Genomic DNA, 20,649 nt, shown 5'->3' on the forward strand with positions numbered 1-20,649 from the left:
GTTATAGCTGCATCCAATCTCCCCACTCCAAGGCAAACCTCAGTAAGTCCAAGTGTCTGTGCACACACAAGTAAACACTCACAGCTCTGCTCTAGCAACAGTCCAACACTCCTAGGAGTACAGAAATTGGCACTCAGGATAAGACCAGAAGGTCCCCTACCTGAGGCTGCTGCACAAGAAGGTCCAAGAGACCCCACAGTAGACAAAACACTGTGCAAGATGGTTACTTCCTTGCCTCCTCAGTTACTAGCTAGCTAACATGGCTAGCTAGGGGTACACCCTCTGCCTGGGAGGCCAACTTCTCTGCCAGGGTTAATGCCAATGATTCCTGGGAAGGCATACCACTAAAAAACAGACACCTGTTTATTTATAAAATCATTTCATTGTGGAAACTCAGGATACCAAATAGCACTATTTTGCTTCGTCTTTGGGCATTATTTCCTACCCCAAGGACAGGGATGCGCATGTGTGGTGAGGAAGGTAGCTGCATGCAGAGCAGCAAGGAGTTAATTCTTGCTTTGGGACCTGTCCTGGTTTCAGCTGGGATAGAGTTAATTTTCTTTCTAGTAGCTGGTATAGTGTTGTGTTTTGGATTTAGCATGAGAAGAATGTTGATAACACACTGATGTTTTCAGTTGTTGCTAAGCAGTGTTTATACTAAATCAAGGATTTTTCAGCTTCTCATGCCCAGCCAGCAAGAAGGCTGGAGGGGCACAAGAAGATGGGAGGTGACACAGCCAGGGCAGCTGACCCAAACTGGCCAAAGGGGTATTCCATACCATGGGATGTCATGCCTAGTATATAAACTGGGGGGAGTTGGCCTGGGGGCTCAGGAACTAACTGGGCATCGGTCAGTGAGTGGTGAGCAATTGCATTGTACATCACTTGTTTTGTATATTCAAATTCTTTTATTGTTATTATTGTCATTATTATTATTTTCTTCCATTCTGTCCTATTAAACTGTTCTTAACTCAACCCATGAGTTTTTTTTCCCCCGATTCTCTCCCCCATTCCACTGGGTGGGGGGAAGTGAGTGAGCAGCTGCATGGTGCTTGGTTGTTGGCTGGGGTTAAACCACGACAGGAGCTCTCTTTTGTCCTGAACAAAGAACAAGGAGCAGTTAAATATTATTGCAGGCATTCTGGGAACTTCCATGCAGTTTGCGGGCAATAGCTTGTCAGAGACTAGCTAGTACTAGCTAGTACTACTACAGCCGGTACTGAGCTGTCAAAGCAAGAATGGGAGGAGCACTGAGGGATAGCACAAGAAAGACTAATTGCACAGCTCCAGCTGCAACACTCGCAGTCACTGACACACTGAACTACAACTGTGCCAAAGGCTAGAGAAGCAACTCTGCAGAGCAAGCCTGACTGCAAAGGCACTGTCAGGCTCAAAGATATTCTCTGGGGTTATGTGATGTTTTCCCAGTGCACCGGGCACTGGAGAGGTGTGCAGGTGATGCCAGAGTTCAACTGTACTCGGCACCTGAAGAACTGCAGTTCTCTAAGTGCAGCACAGCAATCACCTCAGAGGCTGGCAACTGCCAGAGTGCTCTAGCTCATCCTGTATTCAGCTGTGGAATATAAATTAAATATTTTCAGAATATTCTTTCTTTGTATGCAACAGGTGCAGCTGTTGTGTGAATGCGATGCAAGAAGGGAGGAGAGGTGTCTCCACAGAGCACCCTCCCATAGAGGCGGCATTACAAAAATCCTTGAGCACCCCAAGGCTGGAGGCAGGAAATTCCTTGTGAAACCCCTCAAGGACGGTGTAGGTGAAAGGGGGAAGCTCAGACTCCCTTCCTCCAGGCCCTACCTGTTGCAACATCCAGGAGAGCCACAACCCCCCCCTCCCAGGGCTTGACACACATCAACGCCTGGTTCCTTCCTCCCCAAGCACCAGGAAAGCCACCCCACAGGGTGGACAGAGGGGGACACAGCCCCTCCAGGGACTCAGGGCCGTGGCTACCCCCTGCAGCCGCTACCAGGGCAGCTAATTAGCAACAAGACTTTGTTCTCCTCGGAAAATAATCGGGCTCAGTCTTCGATGGCAGGACGCCCCTCCCAGCCACAACTGCTTAACAAAGCCCTAATTATGTAAGCATTATATAAGCCGGCACACCTACCCCCCCGCGCCGGCCGCGCCGCAGCACCCGCTTGGCCGAGCTCCCCGCCAGCACGCCGGGACCCAGCGTGCCAGGCACCTCTCGGGCCTCTCCAGCCGCGAGCAGCCGCCCACTCGCCGACAACACGAGAGCCAGCACCGAGCCGGGATCAGCCTTTTGTCTACACCGGTGGTTTCTCGCACGCGTGGGGTACTCCTGTGCTTGTCTGGGTGGCCCTCGCGGATGTCCTCTCCTCACTAGGGCCACGGCCGTGAGGAGCTCCCAGGCCAGGCGTGCGGCACCCCGGCCAAGAGGGCAGCCACGCTGCGTGCCTCAAGCAGCAGAACCTGCAGCCCCCAGCCCCTCGCTGCATGCTGTCCCCACTCGACTCCGGCTGAACGCAGCCTACTGATCAGAAGAATGACCGATTTCCACCATTGCTTTCACCCCAGCTCTGCTGCTGGCTGCAATGGTTGGTGTCCTGCTGAGTCACAGCCACGCTGCTGCGAGACACAAAGGCATCTTTCGGGCTGAGCCTGCCCAGCCCCAGAGCTTGCCTGCTCTCAAGGGAAGCTCCCCTCGCCTGTCAAATGGCACGTACATCAGCTCTAACATCTTCATTCCCATTGCTGATTTATCTAGGAGTTAACCACCTCAGGTCTGTCGTTCATACTTGTCACCGCAACCAGACACAGAGACTGTCATATTGGTATAACAAATAGCTCTGCTTGAAGTCTGAGTAACACATTTTTCATTTCTCTAGGTATCTGTAAAGCAATCAGTCACTGTGAGTTCAAGACACCTACGTGAAATCTGCAGATTGCTGGTGAGAAATGGCAGGCTGCCTCCATCCCCAGCCCAGGACCTGAGGACGGAGGGGAGAAGCTTGAAACGAGCTCTGAAGAAAACACCACCAACACAGGCTCTGCGGGCCAGGGCACGGGGAGGGAGTCAGACCAGGAACACACAAAAGCCAAACTCATCTCCAGCCTCCTTCTTGGGCCCGAAGTAAGTCCGAATCGATGGAAAACTTTAAAAGATAAATTATAAGGCAGCACTGCCTTTCTTTTTTTTCCTTTAGAGATCTTTCAGCATATCAGTTACTGATGAGGTTATGCTGCAGAATAAAGCTCCCTTCCTGGCCTGAAGGAACCCTTCAGGAACAAAAGGCAGCAGAATTGAAGGGCAGGAGCAAGGAAGATACCACCCAAAAACCAGAGGGAAAGGAAGCAGCCAAGAAGTGCCGAGAGGCAAACTGGAACATCAAACAGCCAACTTTGGTGACAGGCAATATATCTTCTAACCCTGGGATTATGCAAGCAGAACCAGGCCCCAAATACCCAAGAGCTCTTGTTCTGGCCGGGCCTCAACACTGCGGACGCCGAGACCTGGGTTACATAAACACCAAAGAGCACTTATATAACCGTTGTATGGCACGGGCTCGCAGCCGCCAGCACCTCGCGCCACCGGAGCGCGGCAGGTAGCTGCTCCGGCCAGCCCCGCGCCGGGGCTGCTGTGCCCAGTCCCTCCGGGACCTCGCTCCCATCCCTGCACAAGCCCCCCGAACGCAGCCCAGAAGGGGTGCGCGTCGGGTTGCCCTCCCTCTCGCAGGCACCACGGAGGAAAGGTTGATGGTTACTCCGGAGCGCTGGGCAATCTCGTGCCCGTTTCCAGCTGTGATACGCTCAAAGGAGGGTTCTGAAATTTCAAATCAAACATTTTCATAGTGCTTTGAGATGGCAAGAACTGCAAAAAGGCAGAATTCTGCTCCCTGGCATCCCTCTTCTAGATATACAATCAAAATTACTTCTCCCAATAAAAGTCCTCAAACCTAAACCCCCCCCCACCTCCGCACTGACACTGTGGGCATTAGTCAAGACCGGGAAACAAAGCCAGGAAACGCACCCGCGTGAAGGTAGCGAGTGAAGCAGGGATGGGTTACATTTGTCCTTTAGCTGGGGGTGTGCGAGAGCAACCGAGTTACATAAAACCGCTGCACTGGAGTCAGGAAGTGTTTCAGCCTCAAGTGCTGGGAAGTTTTCAACGAGCTGCGCGCAGGAGGGAACTGAAACCTCCCCTTTCTGGTTATCCCAGTTAACTAGTAACCCAGAACATAGTTTTCCAGCCAAATTACAAAAATTACCATAGGGATCTAAACCACAAGTAACCAGATCTAACAATAGACCTTATTTATTTTCACAATAGTTCAAAACTTAAAAAAAAAAAAAATCTGCTCTATTCCATTAAGGTGGATAAATATTGATTTAGGTAACAAAGATAAATTTCCCCTCCCAACTTCAGAAAATAGATGCCTATGGGGGCTTGACATGTTCTTAGCACAGCGAATCCAGCTGGCTGCTACCATGACTCTTCTAGGGATAAATTTCAGGGACTAAGAAAAGAGGACGAGTAGGGGAGCAAGCATTCTGCATTATGCAATGATTACATAAGCATTAGTTTACACTAGGTAGCTGAGAGTTGTGGTATTAGCTTTACACCAGGATACCCTCAGAGCAGCAAGAAATAATAAAGAAGGGATTATTGCTGCCACACGCTTCCAAGGCCACCAAAATGGCAAACAAACAACAAGCACAAGCTGAACTTTAATCTCTGCCTCAAGCCCTCACCATAGCTTTGTTCAGGACCTGATAACAGGGAGGGGGGAGAAGACAGCTGATACTCAACTCCTAATTTAAAAGAGCAGCACGGGAAATAATCCCAGTGTAAAGCATCCTTCAGCATCTGAGTGCTCCTTTGTTGTTGCTCATGATGGCAACAGTATAAGAGAGGAGAGATTTCAAAATTATAATACCTGGCATTTGCACTCTAGTTCAGTGTCAAAGGAGTTCACAAGCACGACAGGGTCCTCACAATAACCTGTGAAACACCATCCTGTTCATCATGCAGAGGAGGAAACTAAGGCAAAGAAATCAGGTAGGCATCAGTGCTAAGTAACTCCCAAGTTGCTGGCTCACTGTCCTATGCTCCAACCAACAGGCTCTCTTCCCTCTCCTTAAATATAATTTCCTACTTGGAAAACCAAAACATAGTTGTGGATTTTTTTAGAACTGTAACAAAGCACAGAACTTCAGCTGCATTCCCTTTTTCTGCTCCAGTCTCTTAAGTAATTTCAGAAGAGTTTTTAAGGACTCTGTTTAATGAGGGAGGCATCATTTGGGAGAAAAATGCAAATTGTTGAGTTTGAGCCTGTGTGCCACCGCATTCCACTGGCACTTCTGCCATCAAGTGCAGCCAGAAAAGTGACCGAGAGCACTGGAGAAAGCTAATAGGACCAGGATGAAACACCATCACTCAAAGAACAATCTGTTTCTAGTTTTCCTTTTCAAAATATTGGTGCTGCTTTGTGTGCTGCTAAAGGAGTTTCACAAAAGGGCAGCAAAGTTGTTCATGGTAATTAGACTCACACAAATTGAAGCCACAATGTCACAAGGACACTCCCATCCAAAAAATGTAACACCCCAAAAGCTCAGCCCATTACAGCCTGGAAAAAAGACAAGCACTGGCTCCTTCAGAAGGTTGCTAGAATTACAGCTACCTCTATGGTAAAAAAAGAAGTATGTGTGTATATGGGGAAGAGACAGGGCTCTTCAAATAAGAGACATTTTTCTTGCAGGGCAGCTGCCTCTTCAAACAGGGGATAGGTAGTGTACTGCAACAAACCTTGATTTACTAGCTGGTGGGTGCTACCATAAAAATAACTAAAATCCTCTCTAACTTTCCAGAAACATTTTTAAATAATAAACAGATAGCACAGCACTGCATATACAAGCGCTTGCTACTTTGAACACACCAAAGAAGCTTTCAGGCACCTAGACTGAGAAAGAGCGATGTAAACCAGAGGGAAAAAGAAATACTGATCAGTAGCTGAAACACAAAGGCAGGGAAGAACATGATGCCTCAGTTCTGCCCCAGACTCACTCTGTGACCTTGTGCAGTTTTATCATCTTCTCTGGGGACAAGGCAGTTACGGAAAAGTGGGACAGAGATCCTCCTGGATCCACCAGCCAGAGCACAACCACGTTAGATCAGTTACATATGCTTCCTCAAACAGAGATAATTTCCTCACTGGTAGAGCAGACTGTGATAAACCTTGCCCCAGAATTTATAACTTGATGAGCAATGCTGTACAAGGAAGAGCTCATTTGCACTCTCCCTCTCTCTTACATTTGTACGAGTGACCCCAAAATATCTTTCCACCCAAAATTTTTGGAGGGCCTCTCACCTTGCATTCTCCCTCCATCTATGACCTACAGTCTCATTTCCAAAAGCATCTTCCCCTCCCGTCTTCTCTTTTTATACCTATTATCTAGACTGAGTTACATAAGCCACTTGTATCACCCAGATTCCTCATTTATCCAAACTCATTTTGTGTCGTAATTCCTTTCTCTTCTCAGTTCACACTCTCCCAGAATTAGCTTCTTTGTCCTGCCACCACAACCAGAGAAATAAGAAAGCAGGAAAAGGTTTTTTTTTGCTAGAATCCACCCCTCCCACTAATGGACAACAAATACTGCATGGCTTATTTCTATAAAAACTCCTCATGAAGACCACACTGCACTGGACTCCTATAATAAACCAGCAACCCAGAGCTGGAACTTCTCAGGACCATTTTTGACCAGCCTATTAAGTTCATAGCATGAACTTTGGAGGTATTTGCCATGTGAATAACGTGGAAGAAGCTTGGCATCCCCGAGTACCTGACCTCAAAGTAACAAGTTAAATTACATATTTAGAAAGTTCTTCAAATCCAAACAAAGTTTTTTCTCCAGACAACATCCTCCCACTAGCAAGCAAACTAAGCAGCAGCCCCATCTTCCATTTGATGGGGGGGGGGGCAGCGGAAATAGCCAAGTAGCTCTTAGTCTATTAGGCACTAATTAGAGGATCTGCAGCAAGCATCAACAGCTCTGCCTGGTGCCCACACTGCTGCCCAGTCAGCAAGTAACCAAATATTTCACTGACAAAAGAAGCTCTCAAAAGTCTTATCGAGTAGGATGTTGGGGGAAAGTATACACAAAAAGTTGAAGGGGGTGGGGAAGAGGACACTAGATATAAAATCATACCGATGTTAACAGCTGCCTCCTCTCTTGCTAAAAATTACTTTTGCAGCGTTACAATGTAACAGCAGCAGAAATAATAACAGCCAGACCCAGAATGTCCTATCACCAAAGTCTTCAGAATTAAAAGCACAAAGAAAGAACGAGCTTCCTCCTCATATCCACTCCATCAAACCAACAAGCACTGCAAGACTCTGACAATTCAACCATTTCCATCCCTGCCAGGTAGGCAGCAAATTAAAACCCGAGCCCCTGAGTCTCCGTTCCTGATGCACTTTGCTAGCCACTGAGCAGGATGCTCCTGCACAGGGGAGGGAGAATGAATGGTCTGTAACAGGAAAGCAAGAGGGAACAGAAAACAGAAGGCGGGGGGACAAAGAAAAAAAAACACAAAAAACCAACCTGTGTCCTACCTGGAAACTGCTGAGACTCATCCAAGAGTAACATGCTGCTCAGTGCACTGAGGCAAGACCTCTGCCTGTGACTGCCCCAACACTCGCTCAATGTGGCCGCACGCTTTCAGCCCCTTCTGCTATTCTTGTCTCGGGGTCTTCAGGACAAAAGTTTCCAGTCACTCCCGACAACTCGTTATCTCTGCCTGCAGCCCAGCAAGCACTAAATCCACTCTCACTGGCTGTTCAGTTCGAAAGTGGGAAATGCCTCCTGATAAAACAGTCCAGGGTACAGGCAGGGAAACCTGCACTTAAGGTTTCTGAAAATAACTTTGGTAAATAGCTCCTAGTGCTTGAATCCACCCAGCCGGTGTGACGGGAATCAGTACGCATATATCCTCCCTGCACCCAGCTGAGACGGACCAGGGTCACTGTTATATAACTAGTTAAATATGCCTCGTGTTCAGCCTAAAAATTGTCACTATCTTCTCCCCTGCTTGGGGAGTCAAACAACACAGCCCTGCCCGAGGTAGCTGCTGCTCCACCAGGGACCGATGCCTGGAGCTGCGCTGCCCGGTCGGTTTGGCTTCGGTACGTGTTCCTGAGCAGCGGGAGCAACCTCGGTTAAGCCTGGGAAAAGAGTTTTAAAAGAGAGAAGAGGAGCAGGGAGGCTGAGTGGGTGTGTACGGGGGAGGTCCTTCTCTCCTGTCGAGCGGCAGAGCTGCACGCCGTTTAGATCGGGTCGGATCCCATTCACTCAGCCCGTGATCCAGTTCAACTAGTGGCAGAGACCAAGACTGAGAATAAAATAAAAATCCTTACATAACCATTCGGGCTCCAGCGGGGCCCCGCACAAGGGGAATCCCAACAGACAACAGGACATTCAGAGCAGGGGACATGCGGGAGAATAACCCCACTTCCAAGTTTCACAGCACAGGGGGGAGATGAGTTGCAAAAAGAAGTACAGCCTTTTTGGCTTTGAAAACAATCTTGGTATCTGTGATTTTATGAACTATTTGCATAATGCCTGCTAACTTCCAGGAAACCTCGACTGAAATCCGAGCAATTCGATGTGAGCTGGTAACCTGTTTGCACAGTAACAGGCGAAAGAGCATCCTGTTCGCTTCGTTAAATCAGCAGCTCATACAGCACTGCTAGTCTGCAGAAGGCTCTCAGTGCAGCAAATGGACTATGAATAAGATTTCCCACTTTTTAGGAAACAACCTGTCAGAATTTGTGGAGTGCAAGCTTATTCTGAGCGAGCCTTTCTCCCCATCATCCCTCTGCACCAGAAGGACAGGTACAGGAGAGAGTAAGTACATGACAGAATAAGTACTTTAAAGCTGTGGTTGAACCCCTAAAGGCTAACCATCACACCTAACCTTCTTCAGTGCTACAGAGACTTTTTCCATACCTGATTCTCTTCACAGGTATACCCACTGCCAGTAACAAACAGCAAACCTGGGCTGATAGACACATAATTAAATCAGCTTGATCCCAGGGAGCATTTGTCCACATAATGAAGTCAGCTCTTTGCTTGAAACAACTGGCAAGTGAGAGTCAGGAAAACCAGGATGGGCACAAGAAGCCTGAAGCAGGCTGTTTCTGAACAGCTCTGGCACAGATCTGCAGGACTCCAGGACAACGAGTTGCACTCGTAACAGTAAAGGTTGATCTAAAGATCTCCAAACACAGCCAGGGCAGAGCCCGGTTACCTTTTGTGTGACTCCAGCCATTTTCATTAGACCTTTCATTTGAGAGGGTGGTAGGGCACAGTGAATGCTTGCTACCATCAAAATATCCTTGTTGCTTCAGGGTATATCACAACTTTGAAATAACCCAGAGGTGCTATTTTCATAATTAGAGCCATATAAATTTTACCAAAGAAAAGATGAACTATATTAAAATTAAGAGGCTCAGTAACAAGACAGTCTTTCACTTATGTCACAGATTCGAATAGCCTGGCTGGTATACAAGAACATGCAGCGTTTATCAAGGGGGAAAAGAGGGACAAATATACTAAGAAAAGTACGTAGCCGAGAATCTTGCAGCAGGCCTTATAAGGACTTTGTAGGGTTGGAATAAATAACCAAACATGACCTCAGCATCTGACCTAACACATTTATGAAACTGGGAAGCAAGATTTAAAGACAAGTATTTGTGTAAATACAACTGGGTACTTTCCAAGGCATGCTTATTACAGAAACCAAGCACAAGTAAAATGAAAGTTCAATACATTGCGGGAAACAGGTGACCTATACCTGTCCTTCTGCATGCAGCAATAAAAAGGCAATTTCCTTCTTCATCCTAGTGTGCAAAATGGAAAGGAATTTTTCTAGCTTTTCTACTCACAACAGCCTACTGGTGAGGCCAGCACTGTTAGCCACAATAAATACATATTCACACAGCCAAGAATTAGATCTGCCAGAAACAGTCAGTTTATAAAATGATCTCCTCATGGAAGGTAATCTCGTTACAGATAAGCCCATTTACTGAATAGCTTTTCTGTGAGGCCAGCCTTGCCAGTAAGGAAGAATGTTCTCCCTCCCCTAGAGGGTCTTAAATCTTACCTAGCTGTCATACCTCACCTACCTCATGCTCAAACCACAAGCTCTTTTCTGATGTATTGCACAGTCACACAACTGCAGAGGCTTCTCAAGAAACTGTTGTCACTTGAGAGGTTTCCCTGCAAACAACACAGGAGATTCCCCTGTTAAGAAAAAAAATCACTATAAAGTTTGTATTTTCATAGAATATCAAGATAAAGGCTCTTCAGAACATGTTTTTTTTTTCAACTGACAAGTCTTTTCAGCAGCAATGTCAGCATCCCTGAGCACTGCAAATTCTTAAGGGTTAAAATTCACACCTAAGTCTCCCTACAAACACAAGAAGCTCAATCGTAAAGTTTTTCAGGACACTAGCTCCTCTGTATAGCTGAGAACATTGGAGATGGGGAAGAGGAGGGAATCAAACTAAACTCAGTTCAGCTAAAAAGTTTCAACAAAATATCCCAAAACATATCACAAGTGACTTTCCTTCCCTAGCCCTTCAAGCTGCAGTAGCTCCTTCCCCATCCCCATGCCCATTCTCCACCTTGAACCTGGTTGTCTCAATCCACTGCTCTCCTTGCTGAGCTCTGCAGGCTGAGCAGCTCCAGGACTGCTCGACATTGACCTGATCCAAGCCCACCAAGTGCAGCACAGGTGAGAAGCCCTGGATCCATAATGTCCTACCATGCTCTTGGTCCCTGCAAGCTAGAGTGGTTCCCTTCTCTCCAATGACTGCCCTGTATGCTGTTCACCCTCATTACCACCCTGCAGAACAGAAGAGACCTTCCTTCCCCACCCTCGACTGCTCCATGCTGGCTGTGCAGTCCCTTCCCCATCCCACAGCTTTCTCACAGGCATGCTCCACATCCACCAGCTGCTTCTGCATACCCCACTGATCTCCAACAAGTAGAGAAGCTACAAACAATTCAGATTTGTAGGCAAGTTATTAAACACAAACTAGGCTTTGACAGCCAAATTTCACTCTTAATTATCAACTGCTAGTAGCACATACATCATTAAGGCCACTTTCCCTGTCCTGTTTTCCATGTTGTTTTAGCAAGATGGAAAACACACAAGAATATCAGGTTTGAGTTTGTTGTGGTATAAGGTGGTGTTTATCAACCTAAAACAGTTCAGACAGAATCAAACTCGAACTCCATAACACTATTTGTTGGCAACTGAGTATTGCCAGGCTCTGAGAATCATTTGCTTTTTAAACAAACACTGCACTGTAAATAAAAACTCTTTTTGAGTAAGATCTAAACCAACCATGGAAAACCAGAGAAGTCTTTCCATTGACTTCAGTGAGTTTTGGACTGAACTGTAAAGCATAAAATTTGATCAATCTGGTTTTTGTCATTTTATTTGTATTCATATAAATCTTGGTTTATTTTCTTTCCCACACTCATCTATATCATAACTGGGGCGGAAGTTGTACATAGTGTAACAAAAATCTAATCACACAAAATACAGGTAGTGATGAAATGCAGTACCTTCTGCAAATGCTTTTTAGACTGTCACTGTGGCAAAACATACAATGCTTCAGAGTGCAGTCCCAGGCTTTCAAAGGTTGTTTAAATGTATTGAAGGAAACAAGCTGTTATTAGACAAGATTTTAAGTCAAAGGATTTATACCATAGATATTTATCATCATCTTAATCAAAGCTAAATCCATTGAGTTACAATCCCAGTTATATTCAAGAAACTGTTTCTCATCTCTTCCTATAACTTGCTACATTTCTGCTGCTTAAGATGACACAATGTATTTGTGCACCATAGAAGAATGATCTTGTACAACTTTAATTTCATTCCAGTTTTCAGCTAAGTGCAAATTTGACATAAATCACAAGCTGAGTACACAAAAGTACCATTTTAAAACTGCTTCTAACAGTTCAAGTATTTAAATATTTTACATAGATGATTACCTACAGATGTTTTAATTGCAAAATTTGTTTTGACAGAGATTTAAACTAGAAGTTTCTGTTCACCTAGCCCAAAAAGATTTTATCTTGCAGCTTTCCCCTGTCTCATTCCTATTTGCATATTTGCAAGTGAAAATAATGTCTTCTGACTCCTACTTAGAATTTTTTTGAGACTGAGTCAGTGAACTGCATGTTGAAGAAAACGTGAACAAGACATTTTCAACATCTGTAGTACAAACTACCGTTATTAAAATAAAAAATGGGTATTGCTTCAAAAAACTTTGATCCAAACGATGAGCCAGACACTTCTGAAAGTTCAGTGTTGCAGTTTTCTATAAAGCCTAAGCAGGAAATTAGAACGACAAATAAAGCAAATAACTGTGATGTGATATTGTTTTTTAAAATCTGAAGAATACTTCTACTTTAATTAAAACAGTTCCCCCTCCTTCCAAACTTGCTGCTGCTTCTTAGCTAAAAGTATTATCCTTGTACAACATATAGCTACATGCACATTTTATTTAACCAGTCATTAAAAACAGCACAATACTAGACAAATTAAGAAAAAATGAAAATAAGGACCCCTTGCATAGTTTAAACTCAAATGCAAAACAGAGAAGTGTTTCACTTAGTACATTTGAAAATAAAAGGGGTGCTGCCTAAAATGTAAAGCAGAGGATTTTCACTTTGGCTTCATCGCACTCATTAGGCGACCTTGGCACAGTCACTTTGCCACTCCTTACCTGTTCAAGAGGGAAAATACCACATTACAAATTTGCTAATTAGTTTCCTTGTGATTTCATCATTGTTTCAGAAGTTGCAGATGACGGAGTATGGTATCTACTAGCAATCACTAGGTGCAGTACAAAGCTCACTATTAAAAATGTACATGAGGAAAAAGGTACCAAACGTGATAGAGAAGTAAGTGTGACCGTCCTTCGTTAGATTCTCTGGCTGCTTTGTGAAAAGAGAAAAGCAAGGTTTTGGCCAATAAAGCACAACCCCCATATCCTGCAAAGCCTATCAGAAAAGCAGGAAGAAACAAGATACTTCTCTCTGTGGAAGACTTGGAGCAATTCTTTGGTTCAGCTAATGACTGCTTGCTCATTGACCCTGCTCTCTGTGCATTCATGCTACTCTCACGTTTGTGGCAGCTTTAAGAAAAGAGCATGTAGCTACAGGTAAAAAAAATTTGAAAAAATCCATATACATATATATATAGAAAATGCAGAGCCATGGATAGGGGCTGTTCTTGAACCACATAGAAGGATTTCTATTTTGTATTCCATCATATGCAGTAGATCAAAGGGAAGGAGGAAGAAAAGAGGAAAAAAAAAGCATAGCTAGTTATAGTACCACATCATTTCACGAGATCAGCCAGTCCTTGCGCACAATCAGCGCGTCTGAAGGAAGCAGATCTCTGGCGTCATCACCTCCTTTTAAAGAAGCAAAGCAAGTCATTACTCCAGGTTATATAACACTTAGATTATGCCAGACTTTGTGCCACCCTCTCAAAAAGGAAGCTGCTGTCAGAGAGCCTGGAAGGGAGGCAGAGGAGTCACAAATGTTTTCATTCGGTGTTTCCCCCTGCTTAGGATAAGCAGAGGATACCAGGAAAGAGTCCGCACTTTCGGACAGAGCAGGCAGACGGCGAAAGGCTCAGTGACTGACCTGCAACATCGTCAGTCTGTAATTCCCTGTGAAGGGGGCTGGGGGGGACAGCACTCGTCAGGATCTCATCCTTCCTTCCCACAGCAGCCATCAAGCCACACCTCACCCAGCTGAGAATAACCTAGTTCACAGGGTTAGTTAAAATGCTGGAATCAGTCAATAAAACCCCCACAAACCCCAGGCACCACTCCTCCCACACTCCTCTCCATTCCTGTTACCTTCTCCTATTCCTCCCAGATTTATGGGCAAACAGCCTGTAGACAAGGGACTTCCACCTGCCTCTATCACCCTCCGACAACAGAAACTGCCCAACACAAACAAAATGCCCAGCAAGGCAATCTGCAGCTTCGGGTTTGGCAGAAAGGGCACCTAACAAAGCATACAGTACTGGCTGTTCCCAGCAAAGCACCCAAGAGACCCAAGAGGATTTTTTTTTTTTTTAATGTCACCATTTAGTGAGTCCAATAAAGCCCCTTCAAGGGAGCTGGGTGCCTGCCACAGGGTCTGCACAGGCATTAGCAGCTCCTGTACAACGTGCTGGGTATGCAGACACTTGCTAGCTGGGCAGGTCCAAACCCCTCAGACTGCACACAGAAACACCGTTTGTTCTGAAAGACAGACTATACTACAGAGAAACTGCCAGAACAAAAATAATGGATAAAATATGCAGCCTTCTGTAACGAAGCAAAGTTCCCAGAGAAATCAGTGGGGCTTTTGCCTAAATGAGAGGCAAACCTTCTTCCCTGCAAGTTCAATGTAACCTTTCTGCATTACTCAATAAGCAGGCTTGCTAAAACTGCAAATGCTAGTATCCAGTCTCTATTCACCTTTGATGCTAACTATATCTTTTATATTTTATTCAGCTGGATTGTGGAAACATAGAAGACAGCCAGGTCCTAACTTTCTGGATCTTAGGAAACCAACACAAGTCTCGAATGTAAGATTTGTAGAGACAGGGAGCATATGCTTAACAGACACAAAGCAACTTCGGAGATGCTCTTATCCCTTTCAGGAACTGAAAATATAATAAACACCCCTCAACTTCTTAGTTATAGCAAGTCACCTGAGAAATGCATACAATATCTGCAGTTAGAGACACGTTTGCTGAGTTATCCACAATGAGCTGACTTGAGGTTGAGCCCCACAGTCTGCACCTGTATGATAAAGCATATTTAAACACTCTGATCCATAAGGATAATTTTCTAAGGTAATGCAGTTTCCCATAACAATTAGAGAAAGTTTAAACAAATGCCAATATGCAGGATATTAATTTACAAGTAAATTCTTTCACATGTAGCAAGTACTTTTGTACCTCTATGATACCACACATGCCATCCTCTGTATGCAATTATTGGCTTGGAAGACAGTCTACGAAAGTTACTACAATCATTAAAATCTACCTGGTTGTTTAAGAACAGCAAAGTGCACAATGGTACATGGAAGTTCATGTTTGGCTTCCCAGGCTTACGAAAATCAGGGCCATTACAGAGGCAACAAACTTACTCTTGAGAGGAAGTTTGCTTCCCCGTGGTTATGCCCTTCTAGCTTCCTTAGAAATAGTACTGGTGGACTCTGGAGGGAGCTGCACCCAGCCACAAGTAACCAAAATAAAAGAATCAAGATAGGAAAATCCATCAAGAAGGAAAAAATTGAAAGATGTCAATCGCCACTCTTCCCTTCCTCTCAAGAAATCCACCTTGCACTCTGCAAACAGTAACTTGCAGATTAAATTGTAGGATTATTACTTACTGGCACCCACCACTTTGGCATATGTACGCACAGAATACAGCAGAGCTTAAAATTAAAGGAAACCTCATGATTGCCTTCAGTGCTTTTCTAGATTTATAGAAGTCCTGACTTTTGTTTCTTTCCACACTTTCTCTGACTCATCCACTTTCAATCAACAAAAAGAGCCTCCCCTCCACCCCAAGCTTACTCCAACAGGCCTGCACCTTTCCTTAGCCCCTGCCACCAGCCTCCAGCAAAACAACAAGGACAAGAGATCAAAGCACATGTATCACCAGTCTGAGGCAGAAAGCGAGAAGCAATCATATCCACTGTGCCCATGTACTGCAACAGATGGAAGCATCTCATTAAAGGCTTCCTCAAAGAGCAGCTATAGTCTCTGAGGCTGCCTCGACCTTGGGATGCCCATCTACCTTGATACCAACCGAAGACACAGCTGTGAAAAGCTGCTTTCTAAAAGGAGTTGAGAGATTAAAGAAATAAGTATGTATTTGCTCCTCCTCTTCTTAAGGAATGCATTTCATTTTTTAGTAGATAGGGAGGACAACTTAAAACCAATGTTTCCTAAGAGAAAATGGTGTGCAGTCTGGTCAGACGTAGAAGGCAAAAAGAGTTCCGATTGCTGGAACTGATCTCCATTTACCAATACAAGCAGGACCATCCAATTCAAGTAAGAAGTGCAGGTAAATTACTTTCTAACAGCAGCTCCCTTTTTTTTTTTCTTCTTCTTTTTTCCTCCAGCAGTATGGGCCTTTCTAAATCTGGATATAAAATAACATAGAATAGAATATCATTTAGCAGGGTATTATTCAGGAGACTGTCTCCACACTCTTCATCTGCTTCTCAGTTTCATACAGGTGAGTATAACATGACCTAATTTATAAGAATAACTTCAGATGAAAAGCAAAAACCAAAGACTTTCCTCTCTTCCCCTGTAAGGACAGAAATTTGCTCTGCTCCCAACCCCACACATCCAGCTGGGGACTCCCATGCACACCACAGTTTTGTTTTGTTCCAGCACTCTGTTGGACAGAAGAAAAGATGGAACAACTTTAGGGTGGAAAGTACATGAATAACACAATCTCTCGAAATGAGCAACAGCTCCCTGCACCTCTAGGATGCATTCATGTATCATTCAAAAAAATATTAACCCACACTTCCACATGACTTTAAAAACAGATTTCCAAAATAATTTCAGCTTCAATAACTCCAGGTGCTAATGAACTTTCTAGTAAGTATGGCGTTAACTACTGATTTTTCCCATCAGGTTAGACAAGGAAATTATCCAGGCAGCTACAAATTGATTTCACTTTCAATGTAACTGCACCCCTTGCTGCATGCACCATGATGATGAACCACAAAGAGCCACAAAGGAACATCATGTTAAACAAAATCCATTCTTGCTATAATTTCATGCCAACTTTTTTTTCTCCAGCCACCAACTGAAAATCGTATGCAAAGCTGATCTAGCTGTACCCCTTTAAATAAACAGCCTTTGTTCTAGCAAGAGTTCACAGAAAGCAAAGATCTCTTCAAACCTGAATCGACAGTAGCTGTCATCTGAAATCAAGTACTCCTGCCTTGGTATCTTGGGAAATTCAAAACTGTGAGTACCAAGTGGCACACTCAAGTTCAAACAAAAAGCAGCCATTGAAATACATTCTGGATCATGTTCCAGAAACGAGGTAACTGAATCTGTCACGATACTACCAAATGTCATAGAGAGGGATGAGCACAGTTTTAAGAGGCTAGGGTGAGGAAAAGGGTCTCTCTTTCTCCCCACTAACCTCCTGTACCAATCTTTCAGAGGTTCTGAGACTTGTCCCTACCAAGAAGCTGCAGTGCAAAACAGCACAGGCACCTGTGTGTCCTCCACTCTCCTGGACTTGTGATTCTGTACCACCAACACAACTGTGCTCCTCATTTACTCCTCTTTAAGGGTCCTTATGTCCATAGAAACCCCACACAAAGCAGTTTTGTTTTCCTCCAGCATTTTGTCAGGGAGGAGGAGGAACAGTATGAGTCTGAGGTGGGAAGAGGAAGCGCAGACTAGCTCTATCTTCTCCTATTCTCCACTAGTCAAACAGAGATGCCATGGAGCTAGCACGCCCCCAGCCCTGTGGAAATAAAGAGGGGATGGGAAAGGAGAAAACAGGCTAAGTGGACAACACAGGATAGAAGATAAGGCCAATTGCATGGAGATTGTCATATCACAACCAGCTCTTTGAACTTTTACCCCCAAACTACACTTTAAAAAAAATGTTTAACCCATATACTCAGAAGTAAGAAAACAAGCAACTTGCCATCACTATTAATAGCAGAATTACAGCAATATGTATGAGTAAGAGATAATGAATTCCAGAGACTTCAATCGGAATAATCCAAAGACATTCAGAACGTGGAAAAAGAGAGCACTACAGTGGGATTCATTCACTCAACAGCTTTCCTCGGGAAAGCTCTGAGGTATGAACAGTCCCTGCATTTGAAATGATCTGTAAAATCCATATTGGAGGTTTGTTTCCTCTTTGCTCAAATTAGCTTTTATTCCTATGGAGTTCTACGCAGCCCTGAGCAACTACCAGGATCAGAGAAAAAGTGCAGGACTTGAAACAGCCCTTTATCTCTACAGTCATCAGTACATGACATTTCTAGTGAAAAGGATTTAGGGAGTTAACTAAAAAAGTTCTTAGCAGTCACGCACTGATATCACAAAATCGAACATGATAAAACAAGTGCTGCTACCCACAAGTGATGAGAAAACAGATGCAGTGGGCAGGGATGACAAGGCTGGAAAAGCAGTGGAAGCCTCCAGCTGAGATTGAAGCGTGCTGCTAGGATGGGTGTGCAATCTGGCAGCCACTGGGAAGGGGTTATAAGTGTCAGGGTAGGTATGTCCTGGAAGAAGTGCTCTAGAAAAAAAGACTAAAGCTATAAGAGCTCCTACACATGATGCTAAGGTTCATTAACTGACCACCACTGAAGAAATGTACAAAGGATGTAAGCTATGTGGTTATTAACTCCCACTTATTTAGAAATATTCAGAGAACTAGCCTTCTGTGCTCCTTTCTTCCTTGAGGGCAGGGGGAGAAGGTTTAAGAACTGCTTTCATCAAGACTGAAAGTTTGTACCATGGAAGTCCAAACTAAAATAAACTCTAGACCATCTATGGGACAGCCTATACTAAACACAAACAAAACTTTGAGCAGAAATGGAAAAACGGCACCAAACCTGAAGATAGCACTCTTAATTACCAGAATGTAAAAAGAACTCCAAGAAAATTCTGAAACTGAAACCACCACAAGTATTAATTCCTCACACAACATATATCAAAAAGACAAAACCAGGTTAAATGTGCAAAACACAAGTCACTGCTAAGTCTGAGGCTATACTGTCCACCATCAACAGATGTGGATAACATTACATTAACCCTGGAAGGTTCTTAAGTAATCTGAGTCACCATCAAAACATGGAAGACCTATGTTCCTAAAACAAAGCCACTATTTTGCAAGCAAGCAGTAAAAATGTTAGGTTTGTAACTGTTATCACTATTACTTAAAACAAGTAATCAGTTTCAGTTTGGAGAAAACGTATATGCAGCCTGTTGCCCTTCCAAGGAAATAACTGTGAAAGATTAATAATCTTCTAAATCTTGTAGTGCTAGAAATATGCAAGAGCCCATCCATGAGGGCAGGATCCCCCCAGGATCCCCAATGGAACATATATCGAACAACCACAGTACCAGGAGAGGAGGAGAACAGCACAGCTGGGAACAGGGAGAACAAAGTTTTAACAGAAATTATTAAAACTAAGCTTTTAAAAAGCTTCATAGTACAAACATTAGAGTACTTCCTTCTTTCTTGTGAATAAAAGTAACTGTTCCTAAGATGATTTTTATGAACGAGGGTCATCTACAAAGAGACAGGACTATAAACATCAGACGGGCAAAATAAAATTATCCTCTTAATTCTGAAGTTAGCTATATTTCATAGGCCAAATAGCAGAAGACCGGCTTTATATTAGATCTAAGGTAATATAGATGTCAAATGACATTTCTGAGGCAGTATGTAGCTGTGAAAAGATACCAGGAAAAGCAGAGTGGACACCTCCACAGAAAACATAATTATACAGCTAAGCACACAGAAAGTATCCTGATATTCTGGCAGACAGAATTAAAGCTGAAACAATCTGAAACCTCAGAGGCAATCTAGCTTTGCTCAGATTGTGTAAGAGTTTTTCCTGTACCTGATGAACAACTATAAAAACATTTTACGTTAGTTAATGAGGAAGAGTAAAAAGACAATTTACATATATTTCCTACATTTGTTAAAATTTCTTTTTAATTAGCCACTAAAGAAATATAAAGTATAAATATGTTTCTAGTACTTTGAGATTAAAATAAACAGCTGTCATTAATGGCTAGCGATGTTCTGATATACCTACATTAATTTTGTTTGCTTTGGAAAGAATAATCCTGACAAACAATTATGAGTATTCAGCCACAATAATATAGATGTAAGTGATAAAATACATAGGTCTATGATAAAATAACCAGGGAGAATGACCCACTTGGACATGACATACAGCCACTCTTCTCTGTTAATAAAAGTTTGTCTACAACATCATGCTGCCTATTGCTCCACTGGGTGCAGGTTCCTGTGAACAAAGCGACAAGGTCACCGCCAGCCTCTTTGAGACAAAGTAATCTGTGGCCCTATAACTCTATCTCCTGGGAATTCCCTTGTTTCTTACCTGAACTAACACTTCCATTTCTGCTACTTTCTCATTAGAAAAAGTCATCACATGAATAAAACCAGAGAAGTATTGCGTAAACATTTTATAATTTGTGTAAACATTCTATAAGCATTTTAAATCAAAACAGCATCTCCAAGTAGCACACAGTTGAAAGAATATTAAAAAAACCCAACCAACCAACACTTGAGGACAACAACATACTTTGAAACCAAAACTACTTCAGTAACTACAAGAAAGAAGTATCCATCTTTAACATATCCTACACTAAGAAAAAGAAGGCTATTCTCAACTGGTTTAAGTAGGTGCATTCAAAAATCTGCACACCCTTTGAAATTATTAAAAATCCTAATTTTAAAGGAAGCAAATACAGCATCCCCTTAGGCTTGGGCTGTAATTTTATGATACAAGGAGTTTGGTGGAAAATACAGTACAGGGAAT

At 43.6% G+C, this 20,649-nt stretch overlaps 1 protein-coding gene across 4 annotated transcripts in view; it reads right to left on the reverse strand.

The window, feature by feature from the left end:
* RAD54L2 (RAD54 like 2) overlaps positions 1 to 20,649 on the reverse strand; it is a 72,159-nt gene that overhangs the window by 27,767 nt on the left and 23,743 nt on the right. The window contains exon 1 of one of the 4 annotated variants that reach the window (XM_030043870.2): positions 7,596 to 8,333. The exons of the other annotated variants lie outside the window; for them this stretch is intronic. Coding sequence (XP_029899730.1) covers positions 7,596 to 7,629 — 34 coding nt within the window. The 5' untranslated portion in view covers positions 7,630 to 8,333. Of the gene's footprint in view, positions 1 to 7,595; positions 8,334 to 20,649 lie in introns of those variants that run through there. 4 annotated transcript variants of the gene reach the window in all.

Source organism: Aquila chrysaetos, chromosome 20 (assembly GCF_900496995.4).
Source record: "Aquila chrysaetos chrysaetos chromosome 20, bAquChr1.4, whole genome shotgun sequence".
Lineage (NCBI taxonomy): Eukaryota > Metazoa > Chordata > Aves > Accipitriformes > Accipitridae > Aquila > Aquila chrysaetos.